The following is a 24,484-nucleotide window of genomic DNA, read 5'->3' as shown; positions in this document are numbered from 1 at the left end:
GTAGAACATTTGTTTCTTTTGTAGCGCATCATCGATGTTGTTTAGAAGAAGCCTGACCGCCATAAGTGTTGATCTTCCAGATCTGAAACACATTTGTCGTTCTGGGAGATGACTGTCCACAGAGGCTTGGATTTTTTGTGTTATTATCTTTGAAAACATCTTGAATTGAGTATTTGCCAGGGCTATGCCTCTGTACTTGTTTGGGTCCATTGGGTCTCCTCTACCTTTATAGAGAACTTTTATTGTCGAGTGTCTCCATTGTGTCGGAATTCTTCCAAGTTCCAGGCATTTGTTAACAGTTTGGTCCATATGTGTTGGAGGGCCTCTTTTGCATCTTTTATATGTTCATTATATATATTATCACGTCCTGCTGCTTTCTTGTTCTTCAGTGCTTTTATTACTTCTTTCACGTCATTTTCATTTAGGGGTTCCCATGTATTGTCTTTTTCCTTAGTTTGATGTTGTTTCTCTTTCTTTGGGGGTGTTTTGAGTCCTCGTTTGTTCAGTATCTTACTGAAGTGGTCTTCCCACTCCTTCAGGCCTATATTTGGTGTATGAGCCATTTTTCTTGGTCTTGCTGCTATGTATGGGTCTTTCTCTGCTTCATCCGCTTCTCTTTTTGCCTCTCTTTCTATGTATTCTTTTTTCTTCTCTTCTATCAGTTTTTTGTAGATTCTCCTCTCTTCTGCGTACAGTTTGTATGTTTCCTCGTCATGCTGGTTTCTTAGTCTGTGGAGGGTTCTTAGAACAATGTTCCTTTTGCTGTAGCATTCAGCATCGAACCATCTTTTGGCCATCCTTGTTTTGGGGATTGTTTGTATCACTGAATTTTTTAGGAGGTCTTCTATTTGGTCTGTTGCTTTTTCAAGGTCTCCTTCCTCTATGAAAGATTCTATTTGTGTTAATTGTTCTTGCTGGTTTGTTAATTTTTCTGTATCAATTTTTCTTTGTGTGATTTGGTGGGTCTTTCTTGCTGGCGGTGACGTGACGATATTTATTTTTATCTTCATTGGAATGTGCTTTCATATAGGAGTAATGGAGTCATGCCATATTGGTTGAATACTTCCTTCTATGTCTCCTCTTGTTAATGCGATATCAATGGTGCTCTTCCCATTGTGGCATATGTATGTAGGTATCTGTCTATCATTAAGTAGGATGAAACCATCTTCTTCTAGGGTTTCAACGACTAGTTTTGTTTTATAGTTTTCTGTGTCTATTCTGCAGTTGAGATCACCTGCAATAATGGTGGGTTTGCTGTCGCATTGTTTGATGAGTGTGACTATTTCATCAATTATTTCTACAGCATTTGTGTGTGGTTTAAAATAGGCTGCAATTATCTTTATGTTTGCTGCTTCTATTAGCATACTATTTTCTTGTTTTATGATTTTTTTGGTGGGCGTCATCCAGGCTTTCAGTAGGATAGATATTCCTCCCATGGGTCATCCTCTTTCTCCCTTCTTTGCCATTAGGTGATAATTATAGAAATCTTTATGTTGCCAGCTGTCTATCAGGAAGGTTTCTGTTAGAATTGCAAGATCCGAGTTTTGCAGAATGTCTGTTGGTGTTAGGTTAAGAGCACTTTTTACTCCCTCTGTATTCCACAAGACTGCTTTTATTTCTTGCTCTTCTGGTTTTCTTCTTAGTTTAATTGAGCTCTGCTCCCTCTTCCATTGATCGTCTTGCGAAACGAAATCAACGTACTTTTATGTTTTCTGGCCAGAATTCCGGTTCTTGTGTGATTTGTAGCTTTTCAAACGGAATGCCTACTTTGAAAGCTTTTTTGTCGCCCAGTGTGTGCAGTTCTTCACATTCTAGTTGTCCCAGTATTCCGTTCTTGTTAAGGTATTTCACTACTGTAGCAGTTGTGGTGGTTCTCTTTAAGTTACCGATGTATAGCCACACTGTTGTTTCTGCTGCTTGCATTTCTTCGTTTTTTTTTGTACCCATTATGGTTTTATAATTACTCCGGTTTCTTCTGTACCAGCTCCTCCCTGCCACAGTACTCCAAGTTGGTTCCTCTAGTTCATTAACCTGATTTCGGGTTTTATTATGTTGCTCATGTGCATTGATTTGGACATGTAGCTGATTTTGTTGCTGGAGCAGAGGATTTCTGTATATTGTCGTTCCCTCTGGTTTAACTTTGTTGTTGTATTTAGTTTGTATGTTGTTTCCATCAGTTTTGGTTTTCTCTGTGTCTAGGTGGCTTTCCTTTTCTAGAGTTTTCTTTATTTGCTCTTGTATTAATATCCCTAGTTGGTTTTTTAAGAAATCAGTTATCTCCTCCACTTTATGCCTGAGTTCTCCGATTTCCGTCTTATTTCCGTCTTTTTTTTGCGTTTCCAGAAAGCTACCCACACCGATGTCTCCGTTGAAGTTCTTCTCAGATCCTGTAGGTGTCTCTTCCGTCTGTCTCTGTCTGCTATGTGCTGTTTCCTGCGTTTCGCCAATAGATGTCGCTACGTGACTAGCAGTCCACTGTCCGCTATGTGCTGTTTCCTGTGTTTCGCCAATAGATGTTGCTACATGCCCAGCAGGCCACTGTCCGCTATGTGCTGTTTCCTGAGTTTCTCCAATAGATGTCACTAGTTGTCCACCAGTGCAGCTGTCTTCTCCTGCGCTCGTCTCTTGTTGGATGTTCCTAACCTCTCTTGTAGGATTCCTATTCTCCACCTTATTTGCTTTTGTTTCGTTTTTCAAAGATTCTAAACATTTTCTTATTTCACTCACCGCCTCTAGTAAGTCTTTCTTCATTTCCTTCTTCATATATCCACCTTCTTTTGCCACTTTTCCGATCATCACAAGAGCGTTCTCAATACGATACACTGCACTGTCCGCTATCTTACCTGCTTGTTTGAGTCTGCTTATAATTTCGTTGATAACAGATTTGGACATAAATGTAATTAATTCATTTTGTATGTTGTGGCTCAGATAATGCTGACAAAGTTGTTTTTCGTTAATTATACAATGCAAGCGCTCATTTAGTGTTAGATGATATTTGGATAACAATTTAAATAGGTCTATAAAATTTCCACTGTTTCTGCTATCATTCAGTTTATATAATATTGACCAATGTTTCAAAGAAGTTTTATCAATACTTTTGTGATTCCCTTACCAGTATCTCATTTTCCTTACCTATTGTTTTTCCATATTTGATTACTTTACAGAATTCCATTCATCTAATCATGCACTCTGTGTGTCCTTGACTTTGTTCATGCCTTTGCAATATCCTACTCATCTCTTTCCAATTGCAAAATCCTTCTTTTACTGTCTGTGTCTGTAAATGTGAAAAAAGTTGACTTGGCAAGCAATAAACTTTGTCTTGAGATATGGAGTAAGCTAATCATCTGTGATGTTGCTTTTTGCTATTACTCAGTTTTCTAGTAAAATGAAATTTAGTAAAATGTCTTTTATTTGCATCTTTCGGATAACTTTCATCAGGTTTCTCTAGGTTTTGGTTGGAACCATTTTGAATTAAATCATGATGCTTCAAATCTGTTACTGGAAATACCCACTCTCCTGGATCTAATTCTATTAGTGACTCTCCTATTTGAACGGTTTTCTCTTGATGATCACTTTTGGAGTCTTTATTTGGCTCACAATCTCGGTTCACAGCAGTTTCACCCAACTCTGATGCTGTATCAGAAAGGCTAACAGATTCATTCGACCTTGAAGCTGGTTCTGTTTCAGAAACTAAAGACATTTGGATAAGAGCTTCATCGCAGGCCTCTGGAGGAGTTACACCTGAAATTTTCTTAAGAAATTTCATCATACTCGAACTCATAGCTTAGTTGGATATAATTGTCTAAACCTTTTGTTTTTCTTTTTGATGCACCAGATTCCCATTTTCTCCCTATGCCTCTGTCTCTTTAGGGTCCTCCATACATGATGACCTAAAAACATTTTTGCTAAGTACGTTGACAAGTACAGGAGGGTATTTAAAGCACTCAGTTTCTTAGTATAAAGCCAATAGGCTGTGTGATTATCATACATCGCAGAATATTTTTTTTCTGTCATGTATGGTAGCAGCCAAATAAATACATCAAGAAATGTGTTTGTATACTGACTTACCATAGGATGGGGTTCCTTTAGAATGTATGGCTGAAATTGGTACACCCACACCTTCAGAGATAAAAGACTTGTTCACTTGTACCAGTCCAATAACTTGAAAAAAAAGCGAAGTTACACTTGGTAGGATTGGTTTCAGAGAGCCAAGACAATGCTCATGCCCATATTGTCTCTTCCACAAAGCAGTGTTGCATTTACTTGTTATTTGGATTGAAGTGTCAATTCGGAAAAACTGTGCATACCAAGCAGGCTGGGAATATGATATAAAGAAAAGTAAGTGTATTTTACACTTAATATACATCTTTCTTTAATATGGTGATCAGCTTCCTCTCTATATAAATAATTTACTAATTTATTGTACAAAATTTTTTTAGTCTGTGTGAACGACTTTACAACAAAACAGTCTCCTTCAAGTTTCATGCGGTACTGCCGTGTAGTGCACATGCGGTGATCCTCGACAGGTGTATCACGCGTGAACCTTGTAATGTAATAGGCCTACCAGAAGCAGTCTGCAGTCCCAAACCTGTATGCTTAATGTGTTGCCCCATAGATATACACCTTAGATGCATCTTGTAATGGGACTTAACTGTCATAATGCTGCCAGACGACCCTCGATAAATACTACTACATTCATACAGAAATAGAGACAGACAACTAAGCAGCTAACAATGTAACAACTTTGCGACAATCCCACAGGTGTGAGGCCATCAGCAGTTGCCGACACTTAATGCCGCCACTGGTTACTATCAGTCTTCCTCAAGATGAAGGCCTGACTGGCTGCTTAGCACTTCATGACCAATGATGGGCTGAGAGATGCTGAAACAACTGGCTGAAACATTATACAGTTCTATCCTTTGATGAAAGGATAAAGCTGCTGGTGTCAAGCTAAGTCAGATGTTTAACTTTTGGTGATGACTGTGTGGAGAAGTATTGTTAATGTGTAAGTACAGATTTTATACAAATTATCTGTTTTTCGTTCTTTTTTTTTATAGACAGTTGGATGTTAATTTATGAATAGCCTTCATAATTTCAACACCTAGAGTCATGAACGCAACTTATCAAATAAAGGTTAAATTAATATATCTAAAAACAAAGATGATGAGACTTACCAAACAAAAGCGCTGGCAGGTCGATAGACACACAAACAAACACAAACATACACACAAAATTCAAGCTTTCGCAACAAACAGTTGCTTTGTCAGGAAAGAGGGAAGGAGAGGGAAAGACGAAAGGATGTGGGTTTTAACGGAGGGGGTAAGGAGTCATTCCAATCCCGGGAGCGGAAAGACTTACCTTAGGGGGAAAAAGGACAGGTATACACTCGCACACACACACATATCCATCCGCACATGCACAGACACAAGCAGACATTTTCAAAATTTTCTTCAAGTTGTATTTTGATTTAATGTTTTGTGTAGTTGTGTCAGTTCTCTGAAATTTTCTAATATTGCTATTGCAGGGTGGATCTTTCCTGTCTTATGGTTACTTTTGAATGAGTTGAAAAAGTATTGTATCAACTTTACTTATTGTTCTTTGATATGTCTTGTGCTAGTAGTAAATGTTCGTATACGGTATGAACATAAAAATCTTCACAGTTCCCATGACATTAAGAGATGATGTAATATTAAAAGTATGGCATAAGGAATTAAGGTATCTTGTTTGTTAAATATTGCATAAAGAAGTATACAAACATATTTAAAAAAAAGATGCTGTGACTTACCAAACGGGGAAGTGCTGGTAGATAGACACACAAATACATATACACCTTTCCCCCAAAGAAAAAGAAAATTGATGAAAAATCTAAAAGAAAGAAAAAAAGAAATAAAGGGTTGTCCATAATTTTTTCTTCATTTAAGATGTTGGTGATTTCTGGAATCCAGCGATGTGAACTCATTGGTGTTAGTAATTAAAGGCATAGATAGACTTTCTTGAAGACTTTACCAGAATAAATGGTAATTACACAAGTCAGTTGCAAGTCAAAGATACTTCATTGAGAGTTCTGTTTTGACATAAACTGAACAACCTTACACATTTTAATTGACAGAGAACTGTAACAGGTGTAGAATATAATGTGTAACAGGCTTACAGTATAAGATGTAAATGTATAAAAATATTTTGACTTTAAAATAAACCGAACGATAAAAACAACATTATCCAGTATATTTAAAATATTTTTATGGTACAATGATATCCAATTATTTTATGTGTGCAATAACTGAAATCATTATATTGCAACTTCTGATGGCTCCACCCCTACAATGAATGATGTTCAGTCCTGGAATTTTGAGGTGATTAACCCAGATGGAGATGTGAAGTGGTCTTCTTTGAGGAGAATGGCCAAGCTCTTCTGCAAACCCTGGAGCATAGAAAGAATCAGCTGAAAAATGCAAAAAATTACTATATTTCAAAGGAGACAATAATTGTATATTTATTTGTGTGAAACTGCGTTCATGCAAACAATGACCATGTCTCCCTTGTAACAAAAATCACAATACTATCAGTGATGAAGCTTGTAAAAATATCTTCCACAGTTTATTGCGCAATCATTTTTGTTTCTTCCATCCTTAATCAGAGGGCACAATTTTAATTATGAATGCTTTCATCTATACATTTGGCCATCTTCAGAAACCATAAGTCTGCATATGGTGAATGGTATGTCCACTACATGTGTTGTCATACTAAACCAAAGAACTCTGTTCACCATATGATGCCTAAGTCTTATTGTCTCTGAAGATGGACAAAATGGCCACAATTAAATGTGTATTCTGTAATTGGGCCTAAAAGAAATGAAAATTATTGTATAATATATGTCAATCACTTTTTCCCATAGGCAGAATACTATTTGAACCAAAAATTCTAATTTCAGATTGGAATGTATATCCCAAAGAAAAGATAAATGCCAGTGGTGAAGGCATGTTTATAGCTGTAAAAAATACTGTAATATCTAGAGAGGTTAGCACAGATTCTGAAAGTGAAATAATTTGGCTTTGAATGAATGTTAAATGTGGATCAAATATGGTCATCAAATGCTGTTATAAATCTTCTGCCTGAGGAGCAGGAGCGTCAGAACATTTAAAGGAAACTTTGGGAATATTTCACATAAATTTCTTTCTCATGTTGTAGCATTAAGAGTAGTAATATAGTATTAATTGGAGATTTTCAACTTACCAGCTACAGACTGTGAAACTTGAGTGATTAAGTTGGGTAGTAGGGACAGCGAATCATTGACATAAACGCCTTTTCCAATTGACTCATGAGGTAACATATTAGATCTCTTTGCATCTACAGGCCTGAACTGTTTGATACAGTTATCATAGAACGGGAAATCAGTGATCACAAATCCATCATAGTATCACCAAACATCATTGTAAAGAGGAATATAAGGAAAATTAGGATGAAATTTTTGGCCAGGGTGCATGAACTCATATGATCTGTTCGAAGATTATCTGTGAAAATGATAAGATAAATAAGAACCAAATTTCAGAATACCTGAGAGGTCAACATGAAAATTTCATCTCCAGCACTAAAAATGTCGAGCATCAATGGGCAAAGTTGATGTCTGTAATTGTGTCTGTAAATAAGTATATCACTAATATGTATAAGAGATCAAGCCTACTCTGTAGTGGTTGTTGACAATGTCAAGTACAGATGATGAAAATACACTCTGGATAGGTATGTGCTGAGCAAAGTTGTGGTTCAACAGCCTTGTCAGAAAACTCCTACCAAAGAAAAAGATAGCTTCACTGCAAATTTAAATGTTGCCAAAACGTTGCAGACAAACAAAAATTGAACAAAGCCAAAATCAGTGTAAGGAGAGCAATTCATGAAATATTCAATGAATTTTAAAGTAAAATTCTATATATTGATGTAACAGAAAATCCTAAGAAGTTGTGGCCTTACATTAAATCAATAGAAAGATTGAAGCAATCCACCCAGACACTCTGTGATGAAAGTGACATTAAAACAGAAGATGACACAGGGAAGACAGAAATACTAAATGTCATTTCACACATGTGTTTCTCTGAGGAAGGTCACGCCATGTTCTTGCTTTAAATCAGTGCACAAATGTCAGTGACAGATATCAAAATAATTGACTGTGGGATAGAAAAGTAATTGAAATTCCTCAACAGAGAAAAGACCACTGGACCTGAAGAGATACAAGAACTGTTTTATGTACAGTATGCAAAAGATCTTGCTCCTCTTCTAGCAGCAGTGTACTGTAGGTTTCTCAGGGAGGGAAGTGTACCTAATGATTGAACCAAAAAAAGGGCAGACATTTTGCATTTTCAAGAAGGGCCAAAACAGATGCACAGAAGTATAGGCCTAAGAGGTGCGACAGTAATGTAATGAGACTGATTTTCTTTGCAAGATGGGGAAACCCTGCAGGCTTGCATAGGCACAATATCTTTGACCTTGATCTATAAGTTGTTTCTAGTCCAAGCAGCACAACGATGCAACTGCTCAGTTGTGAGTTGTGCTGTAATAAGTTAACCCGTGTTTGTGTATCTTGTCACAGAAATGGAACCGCTAATAAGTTAACAAGTGTTTGTGTCTCTTGTCACAGAAATGGAACTGTATAATATTGCGCAATGGTATGCCCTTTCTTTTTGCTTTAAATTGGGTGAAAACGCGATGACAACTTATGGTAAACTTCAGAAGGCATTTGGAGAGGAGGTTATGTCAAAGAGCTCAAGTTTTTCATTTGCATAAAATGGTTAGTGAAGGCGGAGTGAATGTTGAAGATGAAGACCGCAGTGGACGACCATCAACCTCATGGACGGATTTTAACTTGGCCAGGGTGCATGAACTCATATGATCTGTTCGAAGATTATCTGTGAAAATGATTGCAGAAGAACTGAACATCAATCAAGAAATGGTTTGTCTAATAATAACTGAAGATCTTGGTATGAGAAAGATTTGTGCAAAAATGGTGCCCAAAAATCTCACACTACAACAACAAGAAACACGGGAAAATGTGGCAGCTGATCCTTTAAAGCGAATGGAAATCAATCCAGAATTGTTGAGCCATGTTATCACTGGTGATTCATGTTAGTTTTTTCAGTACGATCCAGAGATAAAACACCAAAGTTCGCAATGGTGCTCAAAGGGATCACCCAGACCAAAAAAAGCTCACATGTCAAAGTCAAAAGTGAAATGCATGCTTGTGTGCTTCTTTGATTCCAAGGGAATTGTTCATAAAGAGTGGGAGCCTCCTGGACAAACAGTTAACCAATATTACTACAAAGAAATTTTCGAAAGACTTCATAAAAGAGTTCTTCTTGTCTGTGCCAACATTGCTGTTAATTGGATTCTGCAGCACAATAATGCGCCATCTCATACTGCTCTGTCAGTACAGCAATTTTTAACCTCAAAACAAATTTCAGTACTACCACACCCACCTTATTCACCAGATATTGCTCTGTGCGACTTTTTTCTATTTCCAAGAGTCAAAACGGCAGTCAAGGGACACCATTTTCAAGCAACACAAGATGTCCAAAAAGCTGTGATGAGGGTCTTGGAGGATATTACAGAAGATGAGTTCCAGAAATGTTACCATCAGTGGCAGAAATGCTGGAAAAAGTGTGTGCAATCAGAAGGGAACTACTTTGAAGGAGACAACACTAAACTTGACTAAAATGGTAAGCAACACTTTTTTTCACATCAGTCTCATTACTTTATTGTCACACCTCGTATATCTCTGAGGTCGGTCTGTTGCAAAATTTTGAAACATATTTTACGCTGACATATGATGACATTTCTGGAGCCCAAAAATCTACACTGTAGGAATCAGCATGGGTTCCAGAAACAAGGATTGTGTGAATCTCAACTCACTTTGTTGGTCCCCAAGATCCAGAAAGTGTCCAGGTTGATGATATATTCCTTGACTTCTGGAAGATGTTTGGTACAGTTGCGCACTGTTGGCTAATGACCAAAATATGAGCTTACAGGATATAAGACAAGTAGTGTGACTGGACTGAAAAGTTTCTAGCAGACAGAATACCTGCACACCATTCTCAATGAAGAGAAATCTTCAGACATAAGAGTAACTTCAGGCATACTCCAGGGGAGTGTTGTTGGACCATTGCTTTTCACACTATATGTAAATGACTAGTGTATAACGTTGGAAGTTCTGTGAGGCTTTTCACGGATGATGCTGTTGTGTACAGAGAAATTGCAATGGAACATTTTTAGCGAAATGCAGGAAGACATGCAGAGGATCAACACTTGGTGTAATGATAGGCAGTAGACCCTCAACATTAATAAATATAACATATTGCACATATATATGTAGAAATACCCATTATTGTATGATTACACAATTGCAAATCAGTGACTGGAACCAGTCACATCCATAAAATATCTAGGAGTATGCTTAAAAAGTGATTTAAAGTGGAATTACCAGATAAAACTAATCACAGATAAGGCAGATTCCAGGTGGAGATTCATTGGAAGAATCCTCAGGAAATGCAGTCCAGTCACAAAGGAAACAGCTTACGAAACCATCATTTGACCAGTACCTCAATATTACTTTTCTGTCTGGAATCTGTACTTGAGAGGATTGATAGAGGAAATAGAGAAGATTGAAAGGAGAGTAGGCATTTTGTTACAGATTCATTTAATAGGCTTCGAAGCATCGTGGAGATACTCAGCCAATTCCAGTGCCACAGTGCCAGATGATACAACAGAGGCATTCTGCATCATGGTGTGGTTTACTGTCAACATTCTGAGAGCAGATGTTCTTAGAAGAGTTAGCCAATATATTGCTTCTCATGAAAAAACCATGAAGTTAAATTCAAGAGATTCTAACTCACATGGAGGCTTACCAACAATCATTATAATCTGGGATCTATTCACAGCTGGAATAGGAAAAGGGGGAAGCACAGTGGCACACAAAGTACCCTCTACCATACTGTAAGGTCACTTGCGAACTATAGAGGTAGATATAGGAATTTGTGCACTGAGCCAGTATCTTCTGATGGTTGTTGCAGATAGCCCTGGAGATATACAGTGTGTTTGCAAGTTGTTCGAACAACTCTCTAATCCTGAATTGAAAGAAACTGGAAGGCTTCAACCACTAGTCATTTGTTTCCAGTTCAGCCAGTGTTGCCTAACTGACAGTACTGTCTGAGGTATCCTTTGTCTGCTGTGTCACTGTGCTGTACTTCACTCTATTTTGCACTGTTTCCTTTCCTTCTAGTAAGTGTACATAATTGGTGCAGTTATGTTCTTTATTAAACATGCCAGTACATAAGACAATTTCAGTTTCAGTTATAAACAATATTTAAGTCTTTTTTACCTTGGTACATCAATTCTGCTTTTGCTGAAGCGTGAAGCATAAATTAAGGTGCCTGTAATGTGGGAGGCACATGGGGCTTGTTCCCTCCTCCCCTCTTCCCCCACATAGCTCCTCATCCCATGGTGGTCTGTGTGGGGGTTGGGCTTATTTCCTCTGCTCACCACAAAACCCTCAGGTATTTGGCCAACTTACACTTAACACACTATACTTGGCTCAAGTAATTAATTTAAGAGTAATTTTATGGCTTGTTGTTTGTAAGTTGTCATTACTAATTGGGCTACCACAGTGTCTAAGGAATCATATTATTGTGGTTTACTGCAATCTGCAATTTGGTCTTTAGGAATTCAATATTATTTGAAATGGGTTGATTGCTACTCATCGCACAGAGTATGTATTAAATGGCAGGCAAGGACATTGAAAAGACTGCTAGATGTTATCAGCTGCTGGACTAAGTCCTTGCCAGATACAGCCAAAGCACACATACATTCACAAGTCACATACAGTGCATGAATTATGCATGTGAATATGGATGTGTTTTGGCTACATCTGACAAGGGACTTAGTCTGATGGCCAATAATATCTAGCAGTCTTTTCAATAAGCTTGTCTGCCACTCAATACCCTTTCTGTGTGGTGAGTAGCAGACTATCCATTTCATATTGTTGCTATTCCATCCCAGATTTTCCATTGTTTGATCTTACATTATTCATTACACTTATTTGTAAGAATTGGGGCACTTTGTAAGCTCTAATAATGAGAGCATAGTGTATGCTATACAAACTTAGCTAAAAGTGAAATTATAAAAGAAAAGTCTGAGGACATAAGATGCGAACTGTCCCAAGAAAAATTCTTAATCAAGTAGCTTCAAATATTGCAGGAAGTTTGTTACTGAACAGAAATTCTGAGCGTATTTTTTCTGTATTTATCAGATTTTGATTCCTTAAATAGAAATGCAATATTCTTGACACATGTCAAAATGAAAAAAAATGTTTTACTTTGATATTTTTTGTATTAGTAGAGAAGGGTCTTTTCAGTGTTTGAAAACTGTGAGTTATATTTAGTCAAGTAATTTTGATAATAAGCAAAATCTGGTGTTTGTAATTCAAATGAAGCCAAGTGTACTACTTGTGTCAGAGAGCTACTTTTAGTTTTTGGTGAGGTATCTGCTAAAAAAAAAAAAAAAAAAAAAAATGCGTATAATGGATGCATATATAGGGTAGAGTGTATCCTGACACACTGTCTAAATAGATGCAGCGACAAGTGCCAACAGTGCAGAATTAGGACAACTACATGAGGCTTTTCTTTTCATGATAATGTCATGAAAACTAAAATATGTGTCATAATTGTTTCATACTGGTTGTTCTGAGAATGGACCTGTCAATGTATTTGTGAGATATTATAATTAATTTTGACTTAACAAATAATGTCCTTTCATACTTTGGTGTTTTTTAATAGGATACTTTAGTCACACGTATGATATATATTAATTTTTTTCCTTTCCTTAATAAACATATAGAATTTTTTGTTGTGTACCTGTCTATTCCTCTTCTTCCTCTTCCTCTTCCTCTTCTTCCTCCTCTTCTTCCTCTTCTTCAACCTCCTCTTCTTCAACCTCCTCCTCTTCAGGCTCAGGTTGGAACTTGGGTTCTTCAATTTCCTCATCTTCATCAACAGGCTTCACTTCCTCTTCCTCGGGGCTGTCTGGGTCTCCCTTCTTCTTGCCTGGCCTCTCGCCAAACCATTTGGGCAGCTTGGCTGTGGGGATAATGCTTTGCATTATGATTTCAATAATTAATGCCGAAATAGCTGGCTAGAACAAACCGTGTTTTGGCCAAGAATATTAGCAAATATTATGACAGTGATTCAGTAAGTGAAGTTTACAAGCTGTAACAATGTAAATTTATTCAGATGTTACCTGTGAACAACAAAATGCCCTGATAGATATTGCATCTTCAAATTGTTGCATTTTAGCAGGAAAGTAGTAAGTGTTCAACACTTGACTACCTGAAAGACAGCTAGCTTATTTTATGCACTACCCAAGGATTACATGCTGTCAGGCACACTGACAGTCCAACTATGGAGACAGCTTGACTAGTGCAGTTAGTAGTACATTGCTTGGAAGGGGCAGGGACGTAGATTCCAGTCATTGTGTGACACACTATTGTAACTTGTTGCAATGATGAGTACATACCACTGTTTTTTTCTTATTTCATAGGTATTACCTCCGATAACTACTTTAGTCTGTCATAAAACCTAGCACAGTCATTACATTTCCACTGAGGGGAATTAGCAATAAACATCACACCATCATCATCCTCATTTCCCCTCTATCCAACATCTGGTCAGGATGGGGTATCAATGGTACTTCACTACTTTTCTGCCTTTCCACCATTCTTCTTCCACAGTTTGGTTTCATAGCAGGTTTCTCCTCCTTAAACTCATCTCTATTGTATCAATCCATCTTGTCCTCGGTCTTCCTCTTGGTCTCTTGCCCTCAATCTTCAACTCTATCATTCTTCTTAGTATTCTTCCCTCTCCCACCCTCTTCACATGCCCAAAACATTTTAATCTATTCTTTTCAATTTTCTCAGTCAACTTCTCCACTCCAATTTCCTTCCTAACATATTCGTGACCAGCCGCAGTGGTCAACCGGTTCTAGACGCTTCAGTCATGCCTCAGGCATGGATGTGTGTGATGTCATTAGGTTAGTTAGATTTAAGCAGTTCGAAGTTCTAGGGGACTGATGACCTCAGATGTTAAGTCCCATAGTGTTTAGAGCCATTTGAACCATTTTGAACATCTTCATTTTTCACTCTGTCTCTCCTAGTCTTCCCTAGCATACTTCTCATAACTTCATTTCACTGGATTGTATCCCACTCTCCTCTCTTCTGGTCATAGTCCAAGTCTCTGAGCCGTAAATTAGTATGGGTGTGAAGTAAGTCTTGTATAGCACCAGCTTGCACCTCATTAGCACTTCGCATCCCCACACCAAGCCCCTCACACACTGCTAAAATGTACCGCTCTGTTGTATTCTTTTGCTGATTTCTGTCTCCAAACGAGCATTCCCCATTAATACACTTCCCAAATATTTAAAGTTGTCCACTATTTCAATATCCTGTCCCTTAACATGAATTTGTCCCTTGCCCTCTCTTTCCCCTCTGGTTACCACCATGATCTCGCTTTTCTCCACACTAAATTTCATTTCAAATTTCTTGACCTTATCATGTGGATGGCTATTTGTTTTTGTACCTGCTTACTGTTTGTTCCCCACATCACAATATCATCAGCAAATATCAACAGCTTCATCCCCATCCTCTATGGGCTTCTTTCATCTCTTTGACTATTACATCCATCACCATTATAATTAGTAGTGGTGACATCACACTTCCTTGTCTTAGTCCCATAACATTCTTAAACCATTCAGATCTTCGAACTGGTGTCTGCACACAACTAGAGCTTTTTTCATACGTTGCCTGGATGACTTCAAGTGTTTGCTTTCCAACTCACTTTTTCTTCAAGGTTGCCCATGCCTTTTCCCAGGGAACACTGTCATATGCTTTCACTATGTCGAGAAATGTCATCACCAGATTTTTCATCTCATCAAACTACAAAATACTGTGAACTGTTTAATGTTCTTTGGTAACATGCTTTTAAATTTCCCAGAAGAAGAAAAAAATTCTGTGTCTAACTTGGTACAATATTTAATTGTTAACTGCATTCTTTCTTCATGTCATCACATCTTGTAAACATGAGCAATGACTTACTTAACACACTATAAGTTATCTCAGTAGTCAGTGTGGAATGCATTGTTTTTAACCCAGATGCAAAGTCCCCAGTGTGATGCTACACTAACTAGCATGGATGAATTCAGAGTTGTTGATCACCCTCATACATCAGTGCTACATAGAGCCTAATGTTGGTTCTTGATCATCAGAGCTGTGCCATTCTCAATGCCTACACAGTTGTTATTGCAGCTAGTGTTCCTGTTCTGCACCTATTTTTCGTTTGATGTAATATTACCTCTCTATTCATCAACAAATAGGCAGTAAACTATACCAAGTGAGGCAATCTTTGGATGTGTAAGGTTGACCACATTGCAAATTCTATTTTTGTAAGTTCTGTCAACTTATGGATTGAGTGTCAAAAGATTAAAACATCAGTTGGTGTTTGTGAGTAATTTTTATTAAATTATGTGTCATAAAGTTATTCTCCTCTGCATAACAAATTCTTTATAATAACTACTATTAGGAGTGCTGAAATAAGAACTGAGATATGGAATTTAACCTTGTTCATAACAACTAAGAGCCTATAAGGCTGTTCATTAGATTAGGAATAAATAACAGTTATAATTTCTAGTGATGTGTTTATTCAGGGTATTCCTTATAACTGAAGAATCAACAGTTGCTCTCTGATAGTTTTCTCTGTTTGATTTTCTTTTTTCTTTCTTCCCATAAACCTTTTAAATGTATCATTATCAGTCATCTTCTCATATATAAGTATGATATAGGAGGGAAGCTATTTATTCTAGAAGACCTTGATTACTTGATTGTCTCTATATTAGTTATTGGCTCTCCAGTGTGACATCGAACACTGATTTATAATGGGGGGAAAATACTGCCATTTCATTTTGTGGACATATTTTTATGGGATGTAATGCTTTTAATGAATATTTACATATGCTTTACCAAGAATTTTCAAGGCATACTATACCTTTCGGTTTCTTCTTTGTCGTAGATGTCTTTATAAGGATTACTCACAGCGTTTAGGGAATAGTTGCTGATTTGTTTGTAAAGGAGGCAGTAAAAATTGAAATTTTATGATCTGCATCTACACCCAAAACCTGCATATTAATCACATTTGCTGCTGTCCTGTAAACTAAGCCGTTCAGTGAACAATGGAACAAATTTCTAAGATTATTCCTGTTGTAAATGTTTGTAGTTTGAAAACATTATGTACCTGTAAGAAAACTGTAATCTTGTTCATCAAGAGACTACATAAGAACTCATTAAAAATAGTAGCCATTAGGAATCAGTCAGTAAAAGTTATCAGCTATTGTTTGTCAAGGCCTTCTGTGTTCATTTTATCAGATGATGGAAAATGCAGGATGGAATAATAACTATATTATGAAAAGGATAGTTGCTACTCACCATATAGTGGAGATGCTGAGTCGCAGTTAGGCCTATCGGTGTCTCAGCATCTCCACTATGTGGTGAGTAGGAACTATCCTCTTTACAATATTGTCATTTTGTCATATGAAATTGATTATAATATGACACAATCCAAGGAGTTAGATAAAGTAAACAAACAGTGTGACTGCTACCTTTGATTATTTTTCTAGAACCAACAACATAGCAATCTTAAAATGAAGTTCTGCACAATGGTAAAATGCCCCCATGGAGGGCAACCTGATAAAATAATCATTATACTGCATTGTTACAAAGTATTTTTCAGCTGCATTTATCAAAATTCGTTATTATGTGAAATAATTTAACATTAAATTGCATAGAAAACAAAACTTATACAGTCCCACATTCAGCTTGACATTATTACTATAAAAGCACATTAAGTTATAACATGCATTCAAGGAAAGAAATCTGGAGAATTGTGATTCAAGTTATAAGTTAAAAACAGCAAAAATTCTCACACATTTCAGTTGCAGTGGTACGAAAAAACAAACTGAGGAAGATCAGTCATTTGGGCACAAGATATTCACACATTATAACAAAACTAAATAAAATTGGCTCAAAATACTGATCTTGGTTTTAGAACCTTTTCACTGAGAAGAATGACATATTGGGAAGTTATAATCATCAGTATTAGTCTTAAGATAATAGTTTTACTTTCTGTCATTAAGTGAATATTTCAGTTTAGTCCTGATGACAGCAGATTATAACTGTGGTAGTGGGAGCTAATGTACTTAAGGAAAGACAATGACTCCTAAAACAACATAGTTCAACCATATTTACAGTTTGAATCATTGCATATCTTGGTGAGAGGCAAGTCAGTGAGTTGACAAATTTTACATATTTTCATTCAATAACGTGATATAGAATAACTTCCTGGGGTAACTCATCATTAAGAAAGAAAGTCTCCAACTCTCAAGAATGTGCTGTTAAGAATAATATGTGGTTCTCACCCACAGTCATCTTATAAACAGCTATTTAAGGAATTAGGCATTACATTTTGGTTCTGTTTGCATTTGTGATTAGGTGCAATCTGCTGGTTCGTTACTTATCATGAACTATAGTTTTATATTTTTATTTCCCCTGTAATGATATGTTTGAGTGTGCAGATGATATCATTTGTACATACATTTCCACAGTTTGGAAATGTTTCCAGTTGTTACAGTAAATAATTTGCATTGACACATATAGTACTAGTAGTACTCTTTCCATCTTATCTCAGTTGCCTCACAGACTGTAAGACCAAAGAAAAGGAATTTTTCTTCAGGAAATAAATGATTGGAATATTTATGAGACAAATTATCATTTGTCTGGAGAAGCCCCTGTTGATCATCTAATTATGAAAAATTGGGGGGTCCCAAAGTTTAATTCTGTGCAATGTAGTCATGTCATAAGAATCTTTCCAGTCACAGAGTTGTTTCAGTTATTCTAATTTAAGCATTCATTATTAACAACCATCTGTAACAATCATCTTATACTATCTAGTTCACAAGATGAACCTGCACTTCAGAATTCCTTTTTCTCAACTACCCACTTTGTGAAGCATACATCTGCTCCCCAAACAAGAAACATCATACATTAACAATATATTCACAACACTTATGCAAATGAGTGGCGTTCTATTTTTAAAATTTTCACTGAGAGATTGAAAATAATTCATCAACTGTATGTGACGAGCACCTTCAGTTGTGCTTATCTCCAAGAAGAGCAGTCGTACTACCTCCCCCAAAACATATCAGTGTTTACAGCAGAGATAGTACCCATCAGCATGTCAAGCATCTAGGACTGCAACAAGATGCATACCACATAGGACTTGGGAAGTGTACTGGCTCTTAACACCCCAGCAGTATGGAGGAACAGCATTCATTTTAAGAACATAATACAAAATGTGGTTGAGCTATAGAAGTATGAAAATTCACTGAACTTTCTCTGGATACCACCTTACCCAGACACCCAACAAAATGGGTCTTGGACCTTCTCGCAAATGATGTACCATACAACACACAGTTTTTTTACCATGATTTCAATGTATCCAACAACATCCCTGAAATTTTAGTATGTCAAAAGGAAAGAAATATGGTGTTGCAGAGATAATGCCGTAAGTTGCAACCCGTACCCTCTAAAGATCATGGTTTACAGATTTAACATTTGCAAGACTGCACCCAATGTCCATCAAGACAACTTTCCTAGTCACTTTCATAGAGCAGGCATCAGAGACTCCCCTATTCTTTCCTCTGACTCTACTGCAGAAGATGATATAAATCATGTATTCTCTTTGTCTGAAGAATACCACAACCAGCAACTCAATTTGTGCAAGAGACTAAGCATATTGAAACACCAGCTGACCACTAGTATCACCACTATCCTTGCACTGCACTACAAAAAAGACTGAAGAAAATCATCATAGACTTTTTAAGAGATTGTAACCTTGAGTGTCTTGTCTCATGGAGAGATTCTGTAGCATTCCCTGGACTTTGGGTTAAGTGATAGTATTTTGTCTGCAGGTTGTTTAATGTCGTCTTGTGGAAGTCATCATATAACCAGAAGATACTGTAGCAGTTTCACTAAAGTTCGAGTGTTTTATTTGTATTATTCCTTACCTTTTTTATAATCTAAAAGAACTGTATCAGTTGTTAGTGAAAAAGATGTTATTATTAACTGTGTGCTCTGAATGTTCTGACAAGATCATTTTTTAATGTTAAGATTCTATATAAGGGACTGTTAAATTAGAATATAAAACACATTGTCTGATAATGTTAACCTGACAAGGGGTAATTTATAGAACTAAGAAATTTGTAGTTCATTTTTCTCAGTATTCGGAAAATATAGTCTTAAATGATTACCATGTATTATCAACATTGCTCTTGGGTTTATTGTGACATGCATAGATTTCTACACAGAAAAAAAATTCCCAGTGGATAAAAACATTACTTGAAATATGAAAGAAAGCAAAAATTTTAAATCAGTTTTAGCAGTTTGCTTTTCTCGATGAATGTGATATGTAAACTACAAAGCTATTTTATATAATGTAACATTTTAGTGTTAACTAATTTTCAAATAAAATGCTTTGCTGTCATTTGAATTTGGTATTTACTGTTAATATATCACAATGAATCTATATGCAAGTGTTTGTTAAGAGTGAAGCATAGGCTCCTGAAAAAGCTCTACTGATATAGTTGTTTCAAGACAGAGTTAACTGCTAATTAACTGCAAGTTTAATGTTGTTGCTTTTTTCCTATGCCAAGCTACTGCAAAAACATATAAAAATCGCAAAAAAAGTTACCTCCATTGTAAAATTTTTTCTTGAACATAACTTACATTTTTGTCTTGAATCAAATTCGGTAGCCTTATCGGTCCACTGCTTCTCCAGGACTTCTTTGTTTTGTTCAGCTAAACCCTGAAGGGGAAGACCAAGCAGCCACGCATTGTATTAAATGGGAGCACACAATCAGTCATACAAATGCATCAGGAGTCAGATATGTTAGTTTTGCTGTGTTGTCATTCTTCCACAGAGAGATGGCAATACGATTTTGCAACCGGTGCTGTTCTTTAAAAAAAAAAAAATTAATTAAACCAAAGTGAAAAGACGTTGCACGTGCACATGCTGTACGGTTTCATAAGGACCCACAGATGCAACCTGTTAGCTTTCATGTCATCGGCAGGGAAAGAGAACTATATAGGCTGTAGTTACAACAAAAAAGATCAATTTTGATGGCACAATTATTCATCTGTGTTATGTGCCAAAACAGTGAAATGAACAAGGCAATGAATTTAAAAGCTCTCTTTAGATGAGAATGTGGTTATTTATCCAGGTTTAGTAATTACAGAGAAGAAATATAGTGAATTATTTTCTATGTTATTTTTTATTCTTTACTTTGAATGAAGGCAAAAAATAGGAAAGAGTATTGTTTGAAATCAGAGGAACAAAAATCTTCTTTTAACTTGCAGATAAAGGAACATAAAGAAATATGAATAAATATCTGCAATAAATTGCTTTTCCAGAGCTTTTGAATCATTTGTTCTTTTGAGAAATTGATAGAACTGAGATTCATGCAGTCATTCATTCAGTTGAAGGATGAATTGATTAGCAAATTCATCTTTAGCTGCTTATGTAGAAACTTCAAACAAGAAACTGATAAATTCTAAATATTATACAGGTTGGTTTCCTTTTCTGAAAGAATACTTTTGACATTCTGGTCCAAGCTGCCAGAGATGATGGTCATGTGTGGATGAAATATGCATGTTTGTGTGAATGAATGGGTGTGCATGTTTCTCTTTCTTTTTCTGACGAAAGCTGTGGCCGAAAGCTCATGTGTAAGTGTCTTTTAATTGCACCTGTCTGCAGCTTAAAATTTCGTTTTTATGGAATGTAGCACTCATATCTTTACCATATGTTGTTAATATTAACTTTTGTTGATCTTCAAGTAGTGACCATTCTCCACTATACAAGTGTTTGTCACCAAAAATGTGAACATTAACTTCTGACGAATGACCATAACATTATTTTCTGCATTCATATGCTGCTGATAGTGTTCAGTGTTACTTGAAATCCTCCAGAATGAAAAGAACTATAAATATTTATTATTGATCCCAAGTTAAAAATCATAATTATATTTCTGAATTTTCAGTTCTCATGTTGCAATGAACAAAGATTTGTAAAGGGATGCATTAAGCAGTCATATAGTTCTCTTTAACTTTATGGACAATTAAGTGTTGTGTTAGTGTTATCACATTTTAATAAATATTTAACTGTTATTTGACTGTAAGTCATGAAATAGCAAACAATCTCGTAAAGGTCCAGCCATATATTCTGTGGAAGAATATCCTAAGGGAATAAACACAGGTATAATAAATAACATATTAAATCAGTGCAGTAATACACATCTCTAGGAGATATCGGCAGGCCTGTTGCTTTGTCCCAGCAGTGAGGTGCCTGAGGTAGGGAAAAACAAGCAGCAAAAAATGCAGTTCTCTGTGGCTGGAACCACCTCACTACTTACTCTTGCTTCTCTTGGTAAACACTTCGTACTTCTCTTTCCAAAGTTTTTCATTTACCTCAGAGCTTAATGTGGCCCAACCCTGCATGAGGACAGGAATAAATGTTATACTAAGCAAGAAAAATGTGTGTTTTTTTCATCACAGTCTTTTCCATGAATAAAACTGCAGCTAGATATGTGCCTTTTTGTTTTGAAAATGGTAGTAAGTAATGATACAAAAGAGGTAAAAATGCGGTTGTCAAAAGCATGAAGTCTGACGTCTGATAAGAAATAGAAATTAATGTGATTAAGATCCACAGTAAAGGCCACACACAATTAACAAGGAAAAATAGTGTTATGAAAGTGGAAGTACAATGTATAGAAATGCAAGAAAATAAGCAAGATGTCTTCATGACATCAATGGCATTTGAAAGTTAAGCAATATATTCGTGAAATAAATAAATGGTTTTTAGCCATTGGCACGCATATTTATTTAAACAATATTAGAGTCCACCAGCTGCAGATAACACAGTGTGTGCAAAGTCAGGTAACCAAGTCTAGCAGTTTAGAAAAATAAGTTAAAGATTGCAAAAATTGAGAGATACCATTAAATGTAACTAAAATTCTGGTTAACTATTTTAGACTGATGTCTGTGTGCCAAAGGGAATTGAGTAATATTGTAATACTAATGCCAGGGTTTATACAAAAGGTTTACTGGTTAAGATACCTCCCAGTTCATTTACTTTGTTCTGTATTGTGTGTATTTCACAGCACTGTGAGCACACTAAAACTATGTATTCAATATGCCTGATAACTCAGGCACCGCTGATCTTGATTTGCAGGGTAGCATTTGTAGGCCATGTTCCCAAGTTAGCCACCCATTTGTTAATGCCACACAGATGATAGTTTTTCTTTCTATGTCTAAACTACAGACAAGAAAGTTAAAAATGAAAAAAAAAGTAAAACAGGGATAGATATGTAGAGAAAAATCACACTTGCCTAGCAATAAATGTCCGTACATGACCATCAAAGAGAGCAAAAAGTAAATGATGTGTTTTCACTTAAAAAAATAAAAATAAAATAAAGAACATTAAAAAGAAAAATTAATAAAAACATTTACAAACATTTATAATGAATACTTCTCAAGAAGATACCATGATTTAAAAAAAAAAAAAAAAAAAATATATATATATATATATATATATATAATAGAGGGAAACATTCCACGTGGGAAAAATATATTTAAAAAGAAAGATGATGAGACTTACCAAACAAAAGCGCTGGCAGGTCGATAGACACACAAACAAACACAAACATACACACAAAAATCTAGCTTTCGCAACCAACGGTTGCCTCGTCAGGAAAGAGGGAAGGAGAGGGAAAGACGAAAGGATGTGGGTTTTAAGGGAGAGGGTAAGGAGTCATTCCAGTCCCGGGAGCGGAGAGACTTACCTTATGGGGAAAAAAGGACGGGTATACACTTGCACACACACACATATCCATCCACACATATACAGACACAAGCAGACATGTGTGTCATGTGTGTCTGTATATGTGTGGATGGATATGTGTGTGTGTGCGAGTGTATACCCGTCCTTTTTTCCCCCTAAGGTAAGTCTTTCCGCTCCCGAGACTGGAATGACTCCTTACCCTCTCCCTTAAAACCCACATCCTTTCGTCTTTCCCTCTCCTTCCCTCTTTCCTGATGAGGCAACAGTTTGTTGCGAAAGCTTGAATTTTGTGTGTATGTTTGTGTTCGTTTGTGTGTCTGTCGACCTGCCAGCACTTTCATTTGGTAAGTCACATCATCTTTGTTTTTAGGTATATTTTTCCTTTGTGGAATGTTTCCTTCTATTATAACTATGTGTGTATATATATACTATGTGTGTATATATATATATATATATATATATATATATATATAAAAAGAAAGATGATGAGACTTACCAAACAAAAGCGCTGGCAGGTCGATAGACACACAAACATACACACAAAATTCTAGCTTTCGCAACCAATGGTTGCCTCGTCAGGAAAGAGGGAAGGAGAGGGAAAGACAAAAGGATTTGGGTTTTAAGCGACAGGGTAAGGAGTCATTCCAATCCCGGGAGCGGAAAGACTTACCTTAGGGGGAAAAAAGGACAGGTATATACTCGCACACACACACATATCCATCCGCATATACACAGACACAAGCAGACATATCTGCTGTGTATGTTTGTGTTTGTGTGTCTATCGACCTGCCAGCGCTTTTGTTTGGTAAGTCTCATCATCTTTCTTTTTAGATATATTTTTCCAACGTGGAATGTTTCCCTCTATTTTTTTAATATATATATATATATATATATAACGGCTTCAGATAAAAGAACTCTATTTCTCCCCATTCCTCCTTTTGCTCTGTCTCATGATTTTGTGTTTACTTTTTACTTTTCTATTCACATAACCCTGATTTTTAACATATTTCATGGCCACTGTTTTTCCCTTAGATTACTTTTGACTCCTACATTATTATGAGCTTTTCTTGTTTCAGTTTCTCAAACTGACAGTTGTGAGAAAATGCTGGTAAAATGCAAAAGATACAGCAAGCAATAGAGTGGTTTTCAACTCCTTTTGGAGGTCCTATGTTCAGATGGGAATTAAAGGATATAGTGAAACAAGATTTATTGCTTTACTGTATGTATTAGTGTTAATGGCTTATTACGTTTAATTTTTTATCTGTCTTTGTCATTTACATCTCTCTCTTTTATGTTATGTTGAGTATATATTAAAAAAATGTCTTAATTCTTTCAAATTTAATATTGCATAAATGACTCCCATTACTTTATCTTTGTTTTGTATTGGACTGGTACATGTGCCTAGAGGCACCATTTTTCTCACTGTAATCGTTTTTCCATTGAAATATGCATCTGGTTATCACAGATGAAGAAGTGGTTAATATACAGTATCCTTTGCCTTTTTTTGTCATATG

General features: G+C 36.3%; 1 protein-coding gene across 4 annotated transcripts in view; it reads right to left on the bottom strand.

Annotated features, from left to right (window-relative positions):
• Positions 1 to 5,984: 5,984 nt before the first annotated feature.
• Positions 5,985 to 24,484, bottom strand: part of LOC126095173 (troponin T) — a 43,958-nt gene continuing 25,458 nt past the window's right edge. For 2 of the 4 annotated variants that reach the window (XM_049909902.1, XM_049909906.1), the window contains exons 10-12: positions 21,544 to 21,622; positions 12,894 to 13,115; positions 5,985 to 6,421 (exon numbers count right to left, since the gene is read on the bottom strand). In XM_049909902.1, the coding sequence (XP_049765859.1) occupies positions 12,898 to 13,115; positions 21,544 to 21,622 (297 nt within the window). In that variant the 3' untranslated portion in view covers positions 5,985 to 6,421; positions 12,894 to 12,897. Of the gene's footprint in view, positions 6,443 to 12,893; positions 13,116 to 19,861; positions 19,941 to 21,543; positions 21,623 to 24,484 lie in introns of all 4 variants that reach the window. The other 2 variants (XM_049909905.1, XM_049909904.1) reach the window with 2 other exon arrangements.

The sequence above is a fragment of the Schistocerca cancellata genome, chromosome 8 (genome assembly GCF_023864275.1).
Source record: "Schistocerca cancellata isolate TAMUIC-IGC-003103 chromosome 8, iqSchCanc2.1, whole genome shotgun sequence".
NCBI lineage: Eukaryota > Metazoa > Arthropoda > Insecta > Orthoptera > Acrididae > Schistocerca > Schistocerca cancellata.
The sequence above is the reverse complement of the archived record's forward strand: the minus strand, read 5'-3'. Positions and strand labels throughout refer to the sequence as shown.